Source organism: Homalodisca vitripennis, chromosome 4 (assembly GCF_021130785.1).
Source record: "Homalodisca vitripennis isolate AUS2020 chromosome 4, UT_GWSS_2.1, whole genome shotgun sequence".
In the NCBI taxonomy this organism is placed as follows: domain Eukaryota; kingdom Metazoa; phylum Arthropoda; class Insecta; order Hemiptera; family Cicadellidae; genus Homalodisca; species Homalodisca vitripennis.
The window spans coordinates 193,376,492-193,397,955 of NC_060210.1; the positions used below are offsets into that span (position 1 = coordinate 193,376,492).

The following is a 21,464-nucleotide window of genomic DNA, read 5'->3' on the forward strand; positions in this document are numbered from 1 at the left end:
ACTTATTATGATGTAATAATATAAGATTGTGAAAAAATACTAGAAAGGAATAGGAAAAAATGGGATGGCTGCAGGCAATACTCGACCTCCTCAAAGAACTAGTCGTCATTTAGTTCAAACTAAAATATTTCTTGCTTGTAAATCTAATATAAATAACGTATTGTGCTCAAAACAGTATTTTATTCAACGAAAAAAGAGTAGTTATAGGTTATTACTAACGTGGCATTAACGGCTACGTTATTTAAAGTAAATTATGCACTGTATGGAGGCATGGGTGGGAGGTGGGGATTATTGCGAATTATTAATGACTAGTAAACATGGTGCTACATAGGCTAACGCTTCTAGGTATCATGGTTTTATAAGGTAAGGCATGACTAGATATTCAGGACCTTTTATAATTTTGATTTTGTTGTAATATTTACATAGACTTTTAATTCCTTTAATACGGTTTTAATACGTGACAATCTTCGTATTTGACTAGTTTTGTACAAGAAATTATGTTTAGATCACATAAGTTACTATACCATACAAAGGTAGTTTATTCCCATTATTCCCCTTAAGAAGGACAAGATAAAGAGTCCTTGTAATACTTCGTTTGAAATTTGCAAAGACGATGGAAGAAGGATTGTGAAGGAAACGGGATTTTTCCGGAAATTTGCGATCGTTCAATGATACAGTAAATCAGTAACAAAACGTTTGGAGATCTGAAATCTTATCTCTTCTTCAGGTAAATGACTGAACTAATGAATCCATGTAATATTTCCTGTATCCGTAATGCTATTTTGAGAATCACAAGAGGTAGGGTGGGACAAGGGTGAATTTCTTATTTATGTAGCTCAAACGGAAATACCGAAACACTTCCTAGGAATCATTCTGGTACTTTTGATAATAGTACCAACAATTATAGTGATTAATACAATACTCCAGTAAATTTAAGAAATTGAGTGCTATTAAAATATTAAAAAATACTGAAAAATTGAGGTGAAAAATGCGTATAAAATATTAACTGTGTCAGTACAATTATAAAACCCAGATCCCGGCACAACAGTTATAATAAAATAGGAAAAAATATAGTTACGAAAATAAATTTGATCGTAAAGTACACAATAATTGTATTATTTCTTAAATAAAATATTACAAATATTGCTTATGCTTTTTCTAAAATACGATCCCTTTCAAAAATAGAATCCATGTTATTCCTTTTTGTTTCCTTCCTGTACCACATGGCAAGTTCGGCCAGTATCAGACAGCAAAGCAGAAGTACTAGGAGGAAGCACACAAACTGAGGCACTCTCGAATTTTCGGCCTCTAAAACTTCCGTTTCAGTGAGGACTAATGACTTTGGAGTGACCTTGACGTTGTCAAACGACTGACTGCTTGAAGTGGCAGTTGCAGGTGGATCAGCGTTGTCATCCAAGCTCAGACGGAATGTTTTCTTTAGTTGGATGAAAAATAGTACAACGCTGTGTGGTGTATCCCTAGCGTCGTTCACAATGGAATCTGAAAACCATTGTTATTGGTTGTAAATAATAAATAATTATTAAAGTTTATTGTGCTGTATAGTATTGTAAAAATACTTGACTTGACATTATAATATGTTTTTGGACGTATCCCATTGTTAATTTTAACAGAATGGAACACTAAGCTCCAAGGATTGAAATATATCACTTACGAGGTTTTGTCACCTGATGAAGAACCTATATCCCATTCCTTGAAATGCAGTGTTCTAATATTCAAAGTTAAACTATGGATAATATTTGAAAACCTATTTGGAATTGGTTATTAAATTATAAAATCTACAAGAGGAACTTATTTAAGCTATGGAAGAAAACATTTTCGTACATTTATCATTGGAGTGTTAAAGTAGTATAATTTAAAGGTAGTCGCCATAATAATCGAAATATCGATTCTTATTATTAGCAAGCAATATCGCACGATTAACTAAAAAATATTAAATTATATCATATTCTCTGAAGACCGAAGGAGTACGTCTGCAGCTGTCTAACCCAATAGAACATAGGTTAATGAAATACAAGGAACTACTTTAAAAGGCCAACTGCGTGTTTTCCTGACTTTAAATGTGAATGTAAAATGGCCACATTTAGGCTATAAAGACTCCCTTAGCATTTTAAAGGTGCCGCAATTTAATGGCTAACCTACTACCAACCTGTATTTGAAATTTGGCTAAATCTGCGACCTTGAGGTGCCTGTAAGGTCGGCATGAATTCTGACTGCAAGTCCATGTTCTTCAGTACCCCAAAGTTCCGTACACTCGGTTTATTGAAGAAGTGAGGAGGAGAGCTGATCAAAGCCTCGTAGAAACTTTTATCCTTGCCTTCAAACCGGCATTTACATTGTGCATTGCTTTCACAGTAGGCTTTCTTGAACATCCTGTAGCACTTGATTCTACACGATGGCAAGGGTAATCCAGCGATGCATGATTCATCGAGCGGGATCTCTGATCAGGACATAAAAATCAAGATGCATAGTTTAATTTTTCATAGTAATTCTTAAGCAGTACATTGTACACTTTATATAACCCCAGAACACTACCGTGTTTTGATATATCTTTGGTACTACCGATACGTAAATTTTACGTAGCATGTTTATTTTTTGTTCTTTAGGTTATGTAAAGGTTTATTTTCATGCCTGTGTAGTGTGTTTGTGTATTTTCTTGCCTATGTGCTTACTTAAGGTGATGATGCGTGTGTTTAAGCGTGTGTGCGTGTGTGTAATGCGTGCATGTGTGATACATTGTGTTTTCATAACCTTATCTTCATACCTACAATGCCATAGAAACTCATTCTTTCCAAAAAGCCTACAAATCGTCTACTATCTCCAAGACTTTATTTACCAAAAAACAACCTAAAATAGGTTTAGTTATTTATTTTACTATATACACTTATACGTAAAATATACGTCTTTTTTATCAAGCAATGCTACCGCTACATAAAATTGACGCACGGCCTAAATAAAAATCAATATTGAGATAAGAAAAAGAACTACACACACCCTTACACTTCGGAGGACGAACGACCATTGATCAGTAGAAGCACTGCCCAAAGCTTAAACCGGAAGGTTGGAAGGGAGAGGAGGTGTGACTATAAACATGACGCATATACGTAAAACGGTAGTGTTCTAGGGTTAAAGAAAAATTCTCCATTGTGATGATTTAAACATTTATCTTTTATATCTAAACTAGCGTGAGTATTCAGGAGTTTTTAATAACGTATTACAAGAAGTAGTTAGGCATTGTGTATGTCATAGATTTTACTGATTGCAAATTTACATGCTGATTTTTGGAAACGTAAGAAAAATCTAACTCAGATTTATAATTTTAGAGCAAGCTTTAGAGATTCATTACTAAACAGTCAAACATAAATGTGTTTTTGGACACCATACGAATAATAGTACTCAAAATACAAAAAAACCGATACGTTTTCTCCGACAGTAAAGTTTCATAATACGAAACAAGAAACAATACTGCGGCAGTAAAACACGAACAGTGCAAGCTAGTACAGGTTTAATACATGTAGTATGGATATGCCGGAACTTTAATGAACACAATTAAACCTATTTATGACGCCATAAAATACTGAAGTGTCCTAATACCAGAAACATGAGTGTGCAATTGCTTTTATGTACCATTGGTCCCTTATAATTTCCAATGACTATCTTACTACTATTGAATTATTTTTTAACTTTAGATGAAGTTTCATGTTCCAAAGCTTGCCTTAAACGTAAAATTTTAGTCATTTTATTTGTTTGAAATAAATAAGTCACAAATTTACGAGGTGTATTCAATTCACTACTTATATTTAAATTTTATAAAAGATGGATAATTTGATTTGGATTTGTTACCGTTAACAGATTTCGGTTATTTGTCATATTTTCGATTAGACATATAACCACGTTTCAAGTATTCAAATCTAACATTTTCATCAGGTGTTAACCTTGATACATAAGGACAAGCAAGCACAACATTGTCTAAACCTATCGAGTGTAGTGATGGACGTGCCTAAGTCTTGCATGATAACAAAACAAATTATGTGTTAAGATTCAAGCATAAGCATGTAAATCCAGAGCGGTCAGCATAAGCACGTACTGAGCACACAAATATTGGTGCTGAAAGCTTCTGGGCATCCCATTTGGTCCCCTGGTTATGCTAACTCACAAAGACCAAGACATCAGGTTAATTAAATTTAAGAAATGTAATAATGCCAACCAGCCTGTGTTCTACTGTACAGAATTGTGGTTATGACAATTCTGCGTCGTCTTTACAGGATGGGATACTCACATCATTAGCATTGTGAAAAAGCAAACTTGCACTTTGCCAAACTGAGGAGACTGAGCAAAGCATGATCTTTCCATGCTTTACTTTTTAACAGCAGCTAATCAAAATCAAAAATCAGATTGCAAAGCGAGGATCTGTTTACGAAGGTTTTTCGACCCCTAGAAGAAAGAATAATCCCTCAACAAATATTGCTACACCTTTGTGAAAGTCTGATTATTGATGTCTCACCCCGCCTACTATCTGTCCGAGAGATTACCTAAACATTGCAGTTATCGGTGTTACTGTCAGAGCAATAGTAGATAGGCAATATCAACCTACATCCAGAATAATAGGGATAGAAGGGCAATGCAGTGGACTACGTCATCCGTATTAGATCCCATGATCCAGCACATCCGAATAAGAATTTGAATCTAATATTCTGCAAGCGCAGTGGATACTACGGTACTGAAGATGGTACTATGGTTGATTTTCCTCTTATTCACTTTCCTTGTACAATAATTGGTTGACTGGGCTTAATATATGTTGCCGATACTTCTTTAATTTTAATATATTACTATAATAATATATTACAGCACTTATTAAATTTGTAAACTATATACGATTTATCTTGCAAAAATAATTATATTTGTTATAAATTTTGATATAATTGTATAATTTCCCGAAAGGCTCAATTAAAACTTCATGTATTATGATGAAACAATTTATTTTCAATACCAAATTAAATACTTAACAAGCTTAAAGTTGTTGACCTTTATATCCATGTACACATATCGCAATAAAATTTAGTGCTAAAGCCATTGATTATTTCTTATATTGATTGAATTCAAAAACGAAATGTTTTAAATTAATTGAGTAATTTTAGCGACAATATAGTAAATAATCGCATCACAAAGTCACAATTACCAGAATAAATCTTAAGCGAAGCATTGGTATAACCCGTAAGAAAATATTCCAATGCTATTTGATGTGGTGTTGTCACATAGGTGCTGACCACAAGTTGCCCCTCCACCCTCCCATTGACCGGAGTCTTTAGATCGTAATGTTTGTTTGATTTCCATGTTATCTTCAAAACCAATGAATGAAATTTTGCCTACATATACTGTTTTGCAGTGACAAATAGTAAATTTTGTTTATTGCAACAGATATTAAGATGGTTCAGAAATTTCCAGGCATAACAGGCAAGAATGTTGGGCACAAGTTGTGGAGGAGTCATAGGAAGGCATCGAAACTATTTAAAAGTACACGCTATTCGTCCGGTACAGTGTAGCTGTATACGCTGACCGCAGTAGATTAACAAAACCTGTTCAGTTGAATTGCTGTTAAACATTGAACAATTAAATAGCAGATTAGTTTTTTAACCATCAGGCCAAGAATACAAGTCAAGATGGTAATTTAATACAAACTTTTGTCATATAATTGAAAAAATTTAAAATTTATTACTCAATAACTTGTTATATTGTATAAGAAATATTGTCTGTTGCATCACACTTGTTACAGATATAAATGTTGAAAGTTGTAGTTTAGTTGAAAATGCCTAAAACCTGTACTTATTTGTAGTGGTTGAATTATAAATAATATTCTTTATTTACCATCATCCATAAATAAAAAAAACTAAATTTAAACTATTTTTTCCCAGTATATAGTGAGTGTGGCACATTGCTACGAGAAGAGACAGTTAGGGTGATGTGTCTAAATGGATTCATACAAAGTAAAGAATTAATGTAATTTCCGTCATTGCTGCTCTAACCTTCAACCTAGGGTACCTACACTTTTTCATCTGACAGCGTGAATTTAGTAGGTATGTAACCCATAAAATACATTAAGTATCAATATATAATTTGTAATACAAACGCTACCTGGATAAGCCAAGTCGGAATCGATCGTGATAGGTGTCACAGTGGTAAGGCTGGTAGTCAGCCTGCACATCACAGTCACGAGTAAAGTACAGAGAAACATGTTGACTGACTCACTTCACGGAGGACTTGATCATTACGGAGTCTAATCATGCAGTACCGCCGCTTATCGCAGAGCCATTGTTTAGTGTTTTAGTACTGCTTGGTAACAATTAGAGCGTTACCACTCGATTATATACCATGGCTCTTCCATTCAGGCCATTGTAATACGTGGAAATTAGATCAACGTATTTCATAACACTTTTCTAAACTAAAATTTATAAATATTACTTTTACTATAAGTGTGTACAAAGTTAATCCTCCTCTTTTGAGAATCCAGTTTTTACGTAGTAGACAAAACCACAGGTAGGAAATTGGGTAAAAACTAATATGAGAGATTGAGATCGACTGAAAAAATCAGTTTTGTTGGGATTAATACTTTAATAATACTGACAATATTCTACTGTCACTTAGAGCTTTTATCTGCCTTGTGTGTCAAAGCTCAAATCATAGTATAGACAGTAAACTATTTAGAGCAGAATATATCGAACCGTGCAATTACCGCTTTGACTGTTCAGCGTGAACGCCTACATAAACACTCTACTGTCACGTTATAGCTTGGATCGTCCCAATGTGTGAAAGCTGAATAGTAATAAACCGATTTATAGCAGAAATATCGAATCGAATTGAGTGTTTGAGTGTTCAGCGTGACCGCCTACATACAGAGACAACAAGAAAACACTCTATCGTCATGTTAAAAGCTTTGATCTGCCCTGTCTCACAGACACATAGTGATAGGACTATTTTTAGCAGAATGCATCGAATCATATTATCGACGCTTTGAGGAGTTGATCATGAACGCCTATATACAGACACAACTGCAAACACCCTGTGAGTCACAGCTGCATAGTGATATAACTATTTAGAGCAGAATATATTGAATCGTGTCGTCACCGCTTTGAGTATTTGAGTGTTCAACGTGAAGGCCTATATAAGCGGACAACTGGAAACACTCTACCGTCAATTTTATATCTTTGATCGGCCCTGTGTGTCACAGCTGCATAGTGATAGAACTATTTAGAGCAGAATATATTGAATTGTGTCGTCACCTCTTTGAGTGTTTGAGTGTTCAGCGTGAACGCCTATATAAGCGGACAACTGGAAACACTCTACCGTCAATTTATATCTTTGATCGGCCCTGTGTGTCACAGCTGCATAGTGATAGAACTATTTAGAGCAGAATATATTGAATCGTGTCGTCACCGCTTTGAGTATTTGAGTGTTCAACGTGAATGCCTATATAAGCGGACAACTGGAAACACTCTACCGTCAATTTATATCTTTGATCGGCCCTGTGTGTCACAGCTGCATAGTGATATAAACTATTTAGAGCAGAATATATTGAATCGTGTCGTCACCGCTTTGAGTATTTGAGTGTTCAACGTGAATGCCTAAATAAGCGGACAACTGGAAACACTCTACCGTCAATTTTATATCTTTGACCGGCCCTGTGTGTCACAGCTGCATAGTGATAGAACTATTTAGAGCAGAATATATTGAATCGTGTCGTCACCGCTTTGAGTATTTGAGTGTTCAACGTGAATGCCTATATAAGCGGACAACTGGAAACACTCTAACCGTCAATTTATATCTTTGATCGGCCCTGTGTGTCACAGCTGCATAGTGATAGAACTATTTAGAGCAGAATAATATTGAATCGTGTAGTCACCGCTTTGAGTATTTTGAGTGTTCAACGTGAATGCTATATAAGCGGACAACTGGAAACACTCTACCGTCAATTTTATATCTTTGATCGGCCCTGTGTGTCACAGCTGCATAGTGATAGAAACTATTTAGAGCAGAATATATTGAATCGTGTAGTCACCGCTTCGAGTATTTTGAGTGTTCAACGTGAATGCCTATATAAGCGGACAACTGGAAACACTCTACCGTCAATTTATATCTTTGATCGGCCCTGTGTGTCACAGCTGCATAGTGATAGAACTATTTAGAGCAGAATATATTGAATCGTGTAGTCACCGCTTTGAGTATTTGAGTGTTCAACGTGAATGCCTATATAAGCGGACAACTGGAAACACTCTACCGTCAATTTATATCTTTGATCGGCCCTGTGTGTCACAGCTGCATAGTGATAGAACTATTTAGAGCAGAATATATTGAATCGTGTCGTCACCGCTTTGAGTATTTGAGTGTTCAACGTGAATGCCTATACAGTATAAGCGGACAACTGGAAACACTCTACCGTCAATTTATATCTTTGATCGGCCCTGTGTGTCACACAGCTGCATAGTGATATAACTATTTAGAGCAGAATATATTGAATCGTGTCGTCACCGCTTTGAGTATTTGAGTGTTCAACGTGAATGCCTATATAAGCGGACAACTGGAAACACTCTACCGTCAATTTATATCTTTGATCGGCCCTGTGTGTCACAGCTGCATAGTGATAGAACTATTTAGAGCAGAATATATTGAATCGTGTCGTCACCGCTTTGAGTATTTGAGTGTTCAACGTGAATGCCTATACAGTATAAGCGGACAACTGGAAACACTCTACCGTCAATTTATATCTTTGATCGGCCCTGTGTGTCACAGCTGCATAGTGATATAACTATTTAGAGCAGAATATATTGAATCGTGTCGTCACCGCTTTGAGTATTTGAGTGTTCAACGTGAATGCCTATATAAGCGGACAACTGGAAACACTCTACCGTCAATTTAATATCTTTGATCGGCCCTGTGTGTCACAGCTGAATAGTGATAGAACTATTTAGAACAGAATATATTGAATCGTGTAGTCACCGCTTTGGGTATTCAGCATGAATGCCTATATAAACAGGCAACTGGAAACACTCTGCCGTCATGTTAAAGCTTTGATCTGCCTTGTGTGTCACAGCTGAATAGTCATAGAACTATTTATAGCAGAATATGTCAAATCTTATCACCATAGCTTTGAGTGTTCAGTGCGAATGCCTACACAGACTACCGACCAGCACAATAGAGAGATGTTACAGCTTTGATTGTCCAGTGGTTCACTCCTGAATATACACTAGACATAGTACTATATAGAGTGGAACACTCCTAATCGTGTCCTCATTGCTTTGTGAGACATCCCATTTATTATACAACAGTTGTTCTTTGATCTTATTTATCTAAAGTAATTTACTTAGTAATAATATTTAAATTCTAAATATCAGCATCATAATTATTTTAAATAAACTGACATTATTATTTAATGGGTTTAAGTCTTTTAAATCGTGAGAATATTTGTATAAACAATGCGAATATTTGAGTTTAAAACACCGAACTTGTTTAAATCGAAATTACAAAACCGTCATTTGTCCGTCAACGTCATTTCAGGACTCTAGTTGAAAATTAATTTGACATGGACGATCGTTGCAATTGACAAGCCGGTGAAAACGAAAAGAAATCGTTGTATAAATCAATCCAGTAATAGCATTCAGTAATGTCCCAACGTTTTTCTTTTTAATAAATGTTTTACATTTTAAACAAATACTTGGTATGCTCGATAAATGTACTTCGTTTTGATTGACTGAAACAAAAGTTGAACTGCCTTATACAGATTTACTTTTATAACAATACAAGTATTTTTCACACAAATATCCTACTTTAACTTCATAAAATATACGATAGGGAAATAATTGGTCCATATCGCTATAACGGTAATGGGTCGCAGTTCGTAAGAGTGGAAAATACAATTATGCCCAAAACACACCTTTTGAAATATATATGCAAAGGTATATCACATCACATGCAACTACATACTTCTTTCAGAACTTACAGGCACGTTAAACTCGAGAAGTATATTTTGATAGAGGTTTACTTCTTTGGTCCAAAATAAAAATGACTTTATTCCAACATTTTATTAAAAACAACGTTGTATGGAATTTGAAAAGTTTCTAAAGAGAACCTATTTCAGAAGTGTGACTTTGTCAGTCATATTTTGTAAAAGATGAACACGTTTATCTCGCTACAGAATGAAATGCTCTGCTCTCATAGATTTGATAAACGCCTGTAGCTTGCAGTTTAGAGCCTGACCACACGTACTTGCACTTAATCAGTGCCTGCAGGTAATTGTTCCATTACTATCCAATATCCAACAGTAATGTCAGACATTGAATTGCAATTGCTTTAATGAGTATTGTGGAACCAATCCATAATGGCTTATCTCTCTATAGAATATAAACAATGTTGTTTGTAAGCAGTCAAATTAATTACAATTGGAATTAAAAGTACTAACGCATATCTAAGGATCCTACCTTAATCAATAATGTGTTAATTGAATACTAAATAGATGAATTAATATATACACTATACAGTTTAAAAAATTCTTTTCTAAACAACTGCAGTAAGAAAACCAATATTTGGTTTTAAATGGAATTCATCTATTTTTATAAAGTAAATAACGTTAGTCTACAAGACCACCTCATAAAATTTTAAAATTAAAACAATACAATATTTAATTATTAAGCTAAAATTCAAAATTTTCCCTCCAAAAGTTTAGTATACAACTTATAGTTCGAACAATCCGTTATCAAATACTAAGAATTTGTTTTAGAAGGTGATAAACACAATTGTTCTATAAATAAAGAGTTAATTTTAACTACTTCTCATTATAAACGCAGCTCTTTTTATATGGCTTTAACATACGTCTGGTGAAAAATATAAATAAAGTGCATTCTTTCATAGGGAAACCCTGAGTGAGTAGTATGCATTTTGAGTGGTTGCTGAATAACATTTCTATTGTATTCATTTCACATCCTGAAACCTTCCATTTATTATACAACAGTTGATCCCTGATCTTATTTAAATAAATGAATTTTTATTTTATAATAATTTTTACGTTCTAAATATCAACAACGTAATTATTTTATATAAACAAGTATTACTTACATTATATCCTAATGGTAAAAAGGGTTTAAGTCTTTTAAGTCATGTGCATACTTTTATAAATATTGCAAGTATTTGAGTTTAAAACACAAAAATTACACAAACGTCATTCTCTCCGTCAAATTCACTTCAGGACTCTATTAAAAATTGATTTCACGTGGATGTAGGTCTGTAGGTCAATCCAAAAATCCTCCTGAGAGTAGCTTCGCTAAGGCTTAGCCAAGACCCATTGAGAGACACCAATGAAGGTAATTTATATGTATTATTTATATTGCAATTACCTACCTACAGACTTCAAATCCTACCTGCAATTTATTTTAAATATAAGCCTCATTGAATTTAATACTGATGCTCGTCTCTAAATGGTATAACAACAACCAGTTTATTCTTAGCGAAGCTTTCACAAGGTCTGGCATGCTTCTGCCTACAATTTAAAGTGGGTCAAAAGAATTGATAGAGCATGAGGTGTCTGGTGATCCCAACATTTGTAAAATTTGTGAGTTAAAAAGTCCTTTTGGTATATATAAGCGGCTCTTTTTAATAATCCATTTGCCTTCTATTATTATTATTATCTAATGCATATATACAGTACATAAAAAAGTCAGGTTAGTTACAACATTTATAACTCAAGAGTGGCTGTACCTATTATAATGATCCCTGATTTCTTGGATGCAGTTGCAATAGTAGCTATTACGATCATAAAAGTTCACAAAAATGATAAATAGAAAAATAAAAAATTATAATATAGTTTACATTGAAAGAGCTAGGTAAATGTAATAATTGTATACATTGTTTTATGACAATGTATAAAATTGTAAGCTGATCGGAACAACACTTGTTATTTCAATCTTGACTGTAACCACTGTTGTAAAATATTCAAATAAGAACATTTTAGGCGTAAATGTACTTTTAACTGTCCATTTGAGCAATTATTAAGTTTGCAGTTCCTAATCAGTATTCTAAAACACACACACACACACACACACACACACACACACACACACACACACACACACACACACACACACACACACACACACATTTACTATCTAACACTTACCATAAAATAAAAGAAATTGATCAAATACATCTTAGTTGCTTTTGACAGAAGTAAGCTTCAAAGACCTATGTATCTATATGTGTGTAAAAATAAATAAATAAATAATTAAATAAATATATATATATATATATAGTTTATTGGAGAAACAAGACAAAAACAACTACGACACAAAAATACTGCTCGGCCCAGAAGTGCTAAGTTTAATAAATTGCGGGTTATATGTTAAAAATAAAAGGTTAGATGTCTTGGTTATATCTGTTAAAACTATCAGAATATTTATATAACTCTAATTTAATTTATAAATTAATATAATTATTCAGTATAGGTACTATTGTTAACTAAAATTGGGCATAAAGTTGACAGTCTGAATTGGTTGTATCAAACGGTCATTAACTAGGGCGGATTACAGGATACGTTATGTCTGCAAAATAGTGGAGTGTTCAGGGATAAACTGCAAACACACGTTTTATAGCTTTTACATGTCAATTTGGTGGTTAGATAATGGGTAGGCTATAACAGTGCAGTCAATTATTAGTCGAGTTAACAGGAGTCTCGTTATTCCACGTCTGCCATTAGAATTTCATAGTTGAATGAGCATCGGTAATATCTCTAACGATGTTTACTTGTGTAAAGTTTATGGAAGCTAACCATATAAAAACCTACAATTGTAGTTATACAATATCTGGCTATGGAATCGACATAAGTAACGTCTATAATTTATATAAATGTATAAACCGTACAATGATTTTGCAACAATTCTAACAGAAAACACCCAATCACCATGACAAGAATCTTTATTCACGTACGATAAAAAAAATGGAGACCTCTCTTATTAAAAATTATGACACTCATTTCTTTATAAAACTCCGATATAAGGTAAAGTGTATTGCCAAGTCTTTGGAGTTGAACCAGAGCAGCAAAGTACTCATGGTTTCTATCAAGTTAACTCTGACCAAAGATGTCTCTGGAACGAGCTCCAGTAGAGATGCGGAAATCGATCCGACTGAGGAGATGAGCAAAAGGAATAAAATGTTTAAGAAGCTTGAACAGAAATGGGGCGTCCTGAGAAAGTCTTCTATTCTATAAGGACACGAGTGCACGATGATTAGCAAGGTCTTCAAAGAGCACTGATAGATAAGGGAAACTAATCTTCATTCCACAAAATGCTAAAATATCCTTTGCAACCTCATCCCAAAACAAAATATGTTCATTAAAATGAGGAGATCAGATCACACAACAGTATTAAAAAAATGGCCGAATTGATGCAATATACATCATTGTGAAAGTCTTTACAGTGAATGCATTTGCAGGAAGTCTGTAAAGGAAGGAAAGCTTCCCGTTGGCTCTGAAATACACATCCTCTTTCATGTTTATATTGCAAAACGTTGTTGATAAGATAATTTAAAACCAAAGATCGATACAGTATTTATCTATTTAAGTTAGACATTGAGTATTCATCACAATATGGGTACTGAGGTTGATATTATTATAGAAGAAAATCATTTAATATCCCAAGCTGGTATAGCCATAAAATATTTGAGTAGAAGTCCAGAGTTGAATAAAAATAAGTAATGTCTCAATTTAAGTTTTAACTGTCTTGTATTTATGTATATCTCCAACTTTCAATATTTATTTTCCTCCTTTCTTCAGACAAATTAAAGTTTTTGCCTAATACAAATGCAGGTTTTAAAGTCAATTCAGTATTACATTGTAATGGTAATATGCAAAAAAAATAAAACCAATGTTTCATGTATTTATTACAATAACTAATTTTTCACAAAGTTAAGTTACAGTTATAAATAATCTACCAGACACAGAAGTTCCCTTGAAATGTTTGGATCAACACGCTATAATCAAAAGTACACGATAATCTATTTATACATTAACGATAATAATTTTACTTAAACATTTAAGTTAAACATTTTGTTGTTGATTTTTAATCTTAAAAAAATTAAGCATTAGTCTCTAGTTATAAACCAGAGAATTATGGTGCCATAAATATATTCAATAAAAGATAAATATATAATGCAAAAAACATTCTAAAGTCTTGTTTGCCTATAAAGTTGAAGGCTCACTCTCGAAATGAATTGTTGTTTGTAAAGCAATTATAGTTATAATAATTATTTATTATGTGTTACAAACGGGAAAAATACAAGAATACTCACGAAACAAATGGTAAAGAATACTTCCGTTGTGAATTTGGACAAATTCGCATTGATTGTACTAATAATAACACATGTACTAATGCACTGTACAAACAATATATTTATTTGTGTAATCAAACAAAGATTTAAGTCTGCTATTAATATGCTCGCTCATATAAATACTTGAAAAGTGAGTTAAAAGTCCTTTATACTCACGTTTACTTAAGGTTATTGATAAACCTCTAAATAATAATTCGTTAATAGTATTACTATTATTTCCAGCTCAACGGACAGACTAACGAAATATATTTGACAGAAGTGTTCCGCCAAGGAGTAACTAAATTGTCATCTAAGCCATAAAACAGGATTATGGCGAGGTGGCGCATAAAGTAGATAAGCTAACGAGGTGAGGGATGTCGTCGTTAGTGAACAGTATCCAAGCTGACAATCCCGGTCTTGTTTTCGCCACAATCGCAGGAGAGCTTATTAGCAACTATTATGAGTCCACGAAGATCCCGATTTGCTTAATTTTAACGAGAAATATTATAGTTTAATGAGGAAGTGTCTCTTTGTTAATTTCCCTGGATAATTTAAAAGGATTATAGTATTCCAGACATTTTCCCATGTTATATGTTACGAAAATAGGACACTAGGTTACAATAATTAAACTTTATCTTCTTTAAGTGTCGAAAGAGGCAGGAATATGATTCATACCTTCATAATGCGCCCAAGAGGCTCACGAAGGAACGACTGTCAATTATCTCAGCAATGTTCAGAATGTGATAGAGAAAGAATAAGTGAAATTAGTGTACTGTTGTTTTCAACGGGAAATAGCGTGCGAAGCCGCGGGAAACTGCACATAATTTATGATATGAGGCTATATTTACTTTTTTCTTGAACTTCAATATTAAAACGTGCCGTTTGATTAGGACATCAAATCAATTTTTTGAAGCAGCTATTTAATTTATTACGTATAGATATATAAACTATACTATGTAATTAGTACACGATATTTAATGTCTTACTTTGGAATTTTACAACAATTTAAATGATGCAGACATCATTAATTCAAAACTAGTTAGTGTAAATAAATTATATTAAATAACGTCTGGCCTACCATATATCGACATTTTTATTTAAAGCTGAACTACAGGTATATAAAGTAATCATATTCTAGTTGAATAGTTAATCAATATAAATAAATTTGCTAGTCTATAAAGCCATAATATATTTAAATATTTGGTATCTTAGGGGTTGTTCAAATTGAAATTTGATAATACATGTTTTATATCGAAGCCTGTCAAATGGCTATAAACATTGGCAATGTTTAAAATGAAGTTGCATAATTGTTCCCTGGTTGATTGTCCTCTAAGGCAGGAGAGTGGTAAAATTATTTGGAGTTTTCTTCTTTAAAGCAAAAATTCACACTAAACAAAAAATCTATATTAAATGGTCCTTAAGATACGACGAGGACAAAGTTCATAAATGTTCACAGACTGAGTTAAGCCCAACCAATACTTAATATTTAACAACTTTTTTATTATATAGATTCTAATATTTCATTAAGACTTTTATAAGCCAAATACCGTTAACTTTTTTGTAGCATGTACCAATGGCAAATGCCTGAAATCCTATTATCCCTTCAAGTATACTTTTCACAATAATAAATATCTTTTAAAGAAGAAAGATGTGCTAAATGTTTCAAAAACAGTATTTGGATGACACTAAAATGTTGTTTTGTTTGATGAAGTCAAGTACGTCAAAAGATGTTTATATGTTTATTAATAATTCTCTGTAGAATAGACGGGACGCTAATTGATATAACTATCGTATGTACAAACGCACAGTAATACATTTATCCATAAGGCTTCAAGCTCTATAGTGCAGAATGTATGCAGTATGTATGATATAAATTATGGTTAAGGGGAGCAGGTCGATGAAAATTAAAAAAAAAAATTAGAAAAATTTTTTATTGCATTTTTTAATAGTTTAAAGTGTGTATTTTAAAAATATGTAAGTATTAATGCTCAAATAAATTTTATAAATTACCAAAAAAAATTCACAAACAAAAGATGTTCACTAGTTTTTTTTGCAGCAGTTCGTAAGATGTTGGCTGACACAATCATATATATCATGTGTGTTAGTTATAAGTATGTTATGCTTTGCTCTGTTGGTCAACCTGGTACTGACAACTGGGAATACAGATGACAGAAAGAATATTGCTTTATTTGTTTTGATATGCTTAGGAGGTTATGTTATATGTGTTTGTGTCGGATAATTGTGTTTTACTAAAAGTGTTGCACTTTATTCATAGTTAGTGGTAGATTAGGAGTGTGTATTGTTTCTTGAAGTGTTTTACAACTTCTTATAACCATGCCAAGAGCAAAGGTTAGTTTACAAAACTAAATCTAAACGTGAGTACCGTAAGTTGAACTCTAAATCTAGGCCTAACCCAAACAGATTCTGCTAGCCCTAGCCCTAGGCCTACTACTAATGCAAACATTAGCTCTGCTTCTAAAAAACTGTCCTTTGATAAATATGACAATTATGAAGGAACTGGAAATGGGTAGTGTTATTTTGGATCTTAGTTTATTTTAGTGAGCAATTAAAAAAATTTGTAAAATGTAAATTCTGCGATAGCGAAGACTGCATAGAACTTTGTACTACGGATAAGAAAAAGATTTTGGATTGGCTGTGAATATTGAACTGAAATGTTGTGTTTGTTTGGAATCAACTAATTTTTACAACTCTAAAAAAAAATGAGAATGGAAAATATGAGGTAAAACTTGAAATTTATTTACGGCATGAGAACGATCGGAAAAGGTATCAGTGCAGGTAACATTCTGTGTTCAATTATTAGACTTACCTTTACCACCCTCAAAAAATAGGACCTTGTAGTAACATAATATATCAGGCTGTTGAAAATTGTGCTAGTGAAAGTATGAAGCAGGCAATTGAGGAAGCTGTGTCTGTAAATGACTGTGAAGAAAACGTCAAAAAGAGATTTGACGGTTTTGTTTTAGATGGGTCTTGGCAAAGGAGGGGACACAAGTCACTGAATGGGGTTGTCAGCGTAACATCATTAGATACTGGCAAGGTGTTGGATGTTTCCATAATGTCCAAATACTGTCAAATCTGCACTGTACACTGAAAATAAAAAAAAAATAGTACCTGAATCATATATGTTCCAAAAACTACGAAGGGTCAAGTGGCGGCATGGAAGTTGCGGGTGCCCTAGATGTTTTCCGAAAGTCCAGAGATCGAAATGTACGGTATGTACGATACTTAGGAGATGGTGACAGCAATGGTTTTAAAAAGGTGGTTGACGATAAGCCATATGGAGATGAAGTAGAAGTAAGAAAACTGGAATGCGTCAATCATGTCAAGAAGAGAATGGGGAGCAGACTAAGGGAATTGAAGAAACGGTTGGGAAAAACAAAACTAAATGATAATAGAGCAATAGGGGGCAAGAATAGGCTAACAAAATAATGACATAGACAAGCTGCAAGAATATTATGGCCTAGCTATAAAAGAGGTGGATCAGATCTTCAACAAATGGTTAAAAATGTGTGGGCAACTTATTTCCACAAAATATCGAATGATGACACTCCGCAACATGGCCTATGTCCAAAGGGGCCGGGAGTCGTGGTGCGGTTATAATAAAGCCGAAGCCCTACACATCAGACTTTCAGCCATAAGTCACACAATTTGCCATATGAAGTGATGGTACAGATCAAACAAATTTATAGAGATTTAGCCAATCCGGATCTTCTAAAAAAATGCCTTGACCAAAAGACTCAAAACCAGAACGAAAGTTTCAACAATGCCGTCTGGTCTAAGGTGCCTAAAAATGTTTTTGTAAGGCTAAACACTCTAAAACTTGGCATATATGATGCAGTTTTAAAACTTTTAATAATGGATTCACCAGCAAATTGGATGTGTATAACAAGCTAGGAATCAAACTGAGCGAGAAGTCTGTTGCCGCATTGCGAAATTTTGATACAATACGATTGAAAAAGGCAGAAAAATCTGCTTTAGACATGACCAAGGAGGCTAGAGTTGCTATGAGGAAAAGAAAACTTGCATTAGAAGAGGAAAATGAAGACCCAGATTGACCCTGAGTACGGAGCTGGGATGTTTTAGCAGCAAAAGGTTAGTTTAGGCAGTCATTTTTGCCTTTACCGGACATTTCCCGGAAACTTGTTTTTTTTCATATAAAGGTACATGTATCTCAAAAACTATAAATGCTAGAGAATTGAAATTTGGTATGCATATAGAACAGTGCAATTCCAAATGGTGTTGCATCTTTTATCATTCTATCTAAAAAAAACAAATGAGAAAAAAAAAATATTTTGGTATAAAAAAATAATTTTTTTACACACAATATTTTAAAAATTCCTAAAAAAATTTTTTTTAAAGATTTTTTTACTAAAGTTGCAAGAGATGTTTTATAAAGGAGTACTCTTTGCCTACAAAAAATTTGAAGGTTGTAACTTACTTAGTTTTGACAATACATGTACCTAAAAGTTTGTAAATTTAACATGCGCGGGATAGGAACGACCCGCTCCCCTTAACGGTGCAATTAGAACTTGGTTAATAATTTTAAAATAATAGGTTGCTTTGTTTAGTCAAAAGATGCTATGTATTAATAACTGTTATATCTTTCAAACAGTTTTTTCGCCTTTTGAACATGAAATATATTCAAAACTGTAGCTGTGAACTTTCAAAATGTTTACAGCAATGTACAAACTCGTTGCAGGCGTTAATACTCGTAGTTGTATGTCTTATCGACCAGATATGTAGTGCTTCAGTGCAGAGCCCGTGTAAATGTAGGTAAATACATCTGTCTATAAAAAAATTAACAAAGATGAAGTAACAATTGAAATAAAATTTGGTTTATTAAATTTTAGGTTTTTATAACTTTTAAGATCCAACAGTACAAATATACAGTTTAAAGCATGATAAAACTTATCTTCTTTAGTCACAAAGCATGTTACACATTTACTAAGTATTTCACTGGTCTCATTTGTATAAAATTGTGATAAAGTTCGAATTTAAATAAGATCAGATTTTGCATAGGTGATCAAATAATAATTTCTGTGGTATGTCCTTTAAGTTTTGTATTTATCACCAATTTAAAACACTTCAACAGTACAGTATGTGTCCAGTGTATATACTTAGAACTGCACTACATAAATCTCATGCTATGCCAGATGTTTTGAAATTCAATATGTTTTTCTTGTTAAAATGCACAACCTTTATTTTAATTTTATGCTCGAAAACCAAATCAAAGTAATGACTTGGGTAAAAATAGAAATATCGATAAACCTTACACTTCCTACCTTAATAAAGTATTTAACGTGATTAAGCCAAAACTGGCCAAACCAAGTAGCTTCCTATATTACATGTAAACTATATTACAAGTAAACTACGTGTATATTACATGTAAACGATATAAAAAATCAATTGCATTATTAACTTCAGCCGTTTCATTTGAGATTGATATCAAAATTGTTAAATTATCTTAATTTTCCTAAATCCTTGCAGATGGATAAGAAATTTCACTTTTTCATGTCACAATTATATACAGGGGTTAAGTTTAGAGTGAAAAATATTAGAAAGGTTGACTGCACTACTTTAAAATTCACCTTATTTTCTTTTTTCTTGGAATAAGAGGATCTTGCTGCGTGGCGTTCGTTATGTTCAATTAACGTTTGGAGTAACTAATTAAATTTAAAGCATATTATTTCAAAAATTACTAATATAATGACAAAGAGAATGAGTGTAGAATTTAACAGAGCATAGATATAAGTATTAGATGATAAGCAATCGAAATATTATCCAAAAGGAAGAAGAAAATCATCTATTCAAACGTTTTGTTATATTCTATACAAATTGCTAAAATTACATTGGATGAAACCTAAAATGTAAAGTAAATATTTAAATTTACTAAAACTTTTGCTGATTGTTCTTACACTTATTTTTGGTGGTTAATGTATTTGGTATTAGCTATTAACATGGAAAATGTAAGTGCATTCATTACCAAGTGAATTTCCTCTACGCCGGTTTTAATGAAACAATTTACTTGCAAATGTTTGGCAATTTTGTGAAGTATTCTTGCCTAAGTTGTTGGCTGTTTTCGTTTATAAATGGATCTTTTTATTTTTTGTTTGTTTTACATATATAAATTATCAGGAAACGAGGCAGTTTAAATATCCCGTTGATTTATCACCTAGTATAATATATAATAAAAAATCATTATTATCAATAAATTTTTATTGCAATATTATTATATCTCTTTAAGGAATAATAGAATGCTCTATGAAAATGGTACCAGTTTAGATTGCGTGAACAGGGACTGAAATTTGTCACTTTCAAATAAATGTAGACTATATTAGTTGATGCTGATTTAACATTTTTTGCACGACAGAATAAGTGTAGGCATTTAGTTAAGGGTTAACCTAAAAATATGCAATTTGTAAAAAGATTTCGTATCATACTTTAACGCTGTTAAACCCATTTCAATTTACTGCTATCAAAATTAGTGCGGCTAAAGATCTATCACAATGTCGTCCTTAATTTACCAGGCTAAGTTTTGGCTAATAAACCGTCTGTAACACTTGGCCTAGGGACCAAGATGACGTTCAAACCACCACCAGTAACTGGGTGGCATTTAACTTTCCAAGGACAGAATCGCTCAGCGGTAACCCATCCAAGCAGCAGCCACGCTCGACGTTGCTTTATTCGGTTATCTTGCAATAACTGCTGCACCAGCTGGACGGCGCCATTGGCAGCAGACCGATTCAGTTGGTCACGCATGCGTGACGTAAAAAAAGAACCTTAGAACTAAAAAAATGGTTAATATAGTAAATTAAGCATTTTTTAATTGACATAAATTTGAAATATAAATGAGTTTTAACAAAAAAAGAGTTTCAGTCTGAGGTTATGGTAGTTTACTTTTGCACTGGCCTGTAGTGAAAACTACACGTTTCGTATTTGGTCCACTAGAAACACCCATGCGTCACACATACGTGACGCTCGGTAGCGACAGTAGTGTGATCCGCTGCCTACATTTCAGTAACGTGAACATTGTTATTGTCTACATTCCGTGCAGTAACGTAGATTCAGGGAACATTGTTGCT

At 33.2% G+C, this 21,464-nt stretch overlaps 1 protein-coding gene across 1 annotated transcript; it reads right to left on the bottom strand.

The window, feature by feature from the left end:
• Nucleotides 1-1,100: 1,100 nt before the first annotated feature.
• On the bottom strand, nucleotides 1,101-6,309 carry LOC124361542. The gene is made up of 3 exons (XM_046815605.1): nucleotides 6,151-6,309; nucleotides 2,168-2,458; nucleotides 1,101-1,500 (listed from the first exon to the last, which is right to left on the bottom strand). The coding sequence occupies exons 1-3, from the start codon at nucleotides 6,248-6,250 to the stop codon at nucleotides 1,148-1,150; spliced, it is 744 nt and encodes a 247-aa protein (XP_046671561.1). The 5' UTR covers nucleotides 6,251-6,309; the 3' UTR covers nucleotides 1,101-1,147.
• Nucleotides 6,310-21,464: the final 15,155 nt, after the last annotated feature.

What these genes read in the sequence shown, in the direction of transcription:
- LOC124361542 (XM_046815605.1), bottom strand. Translation starts at nt 6,250, where the DNA reads ATGTTTCTCTGTACTTTACTCGTGACTGTGATGTGCAGGCTGACTACC. An exon ending in TTCCGACTTGGCTTATCCAG is followed by an intron (nt 2,459 to 6,150) that starts GTAGCGTTTGTA and finishes TGTCCTGATCAG; the next exon opens with AGATCCCGCTCGATGAATCA. An exon ending in TAGCCAAATTTCAAATACAG is followed by an intron (nt 1,501 to 2,167) that starts GTTGGTAGTAGG and finishes AATGGTTTTCAG; the next exon opens with ATTCCATTGTGAACGACGCT.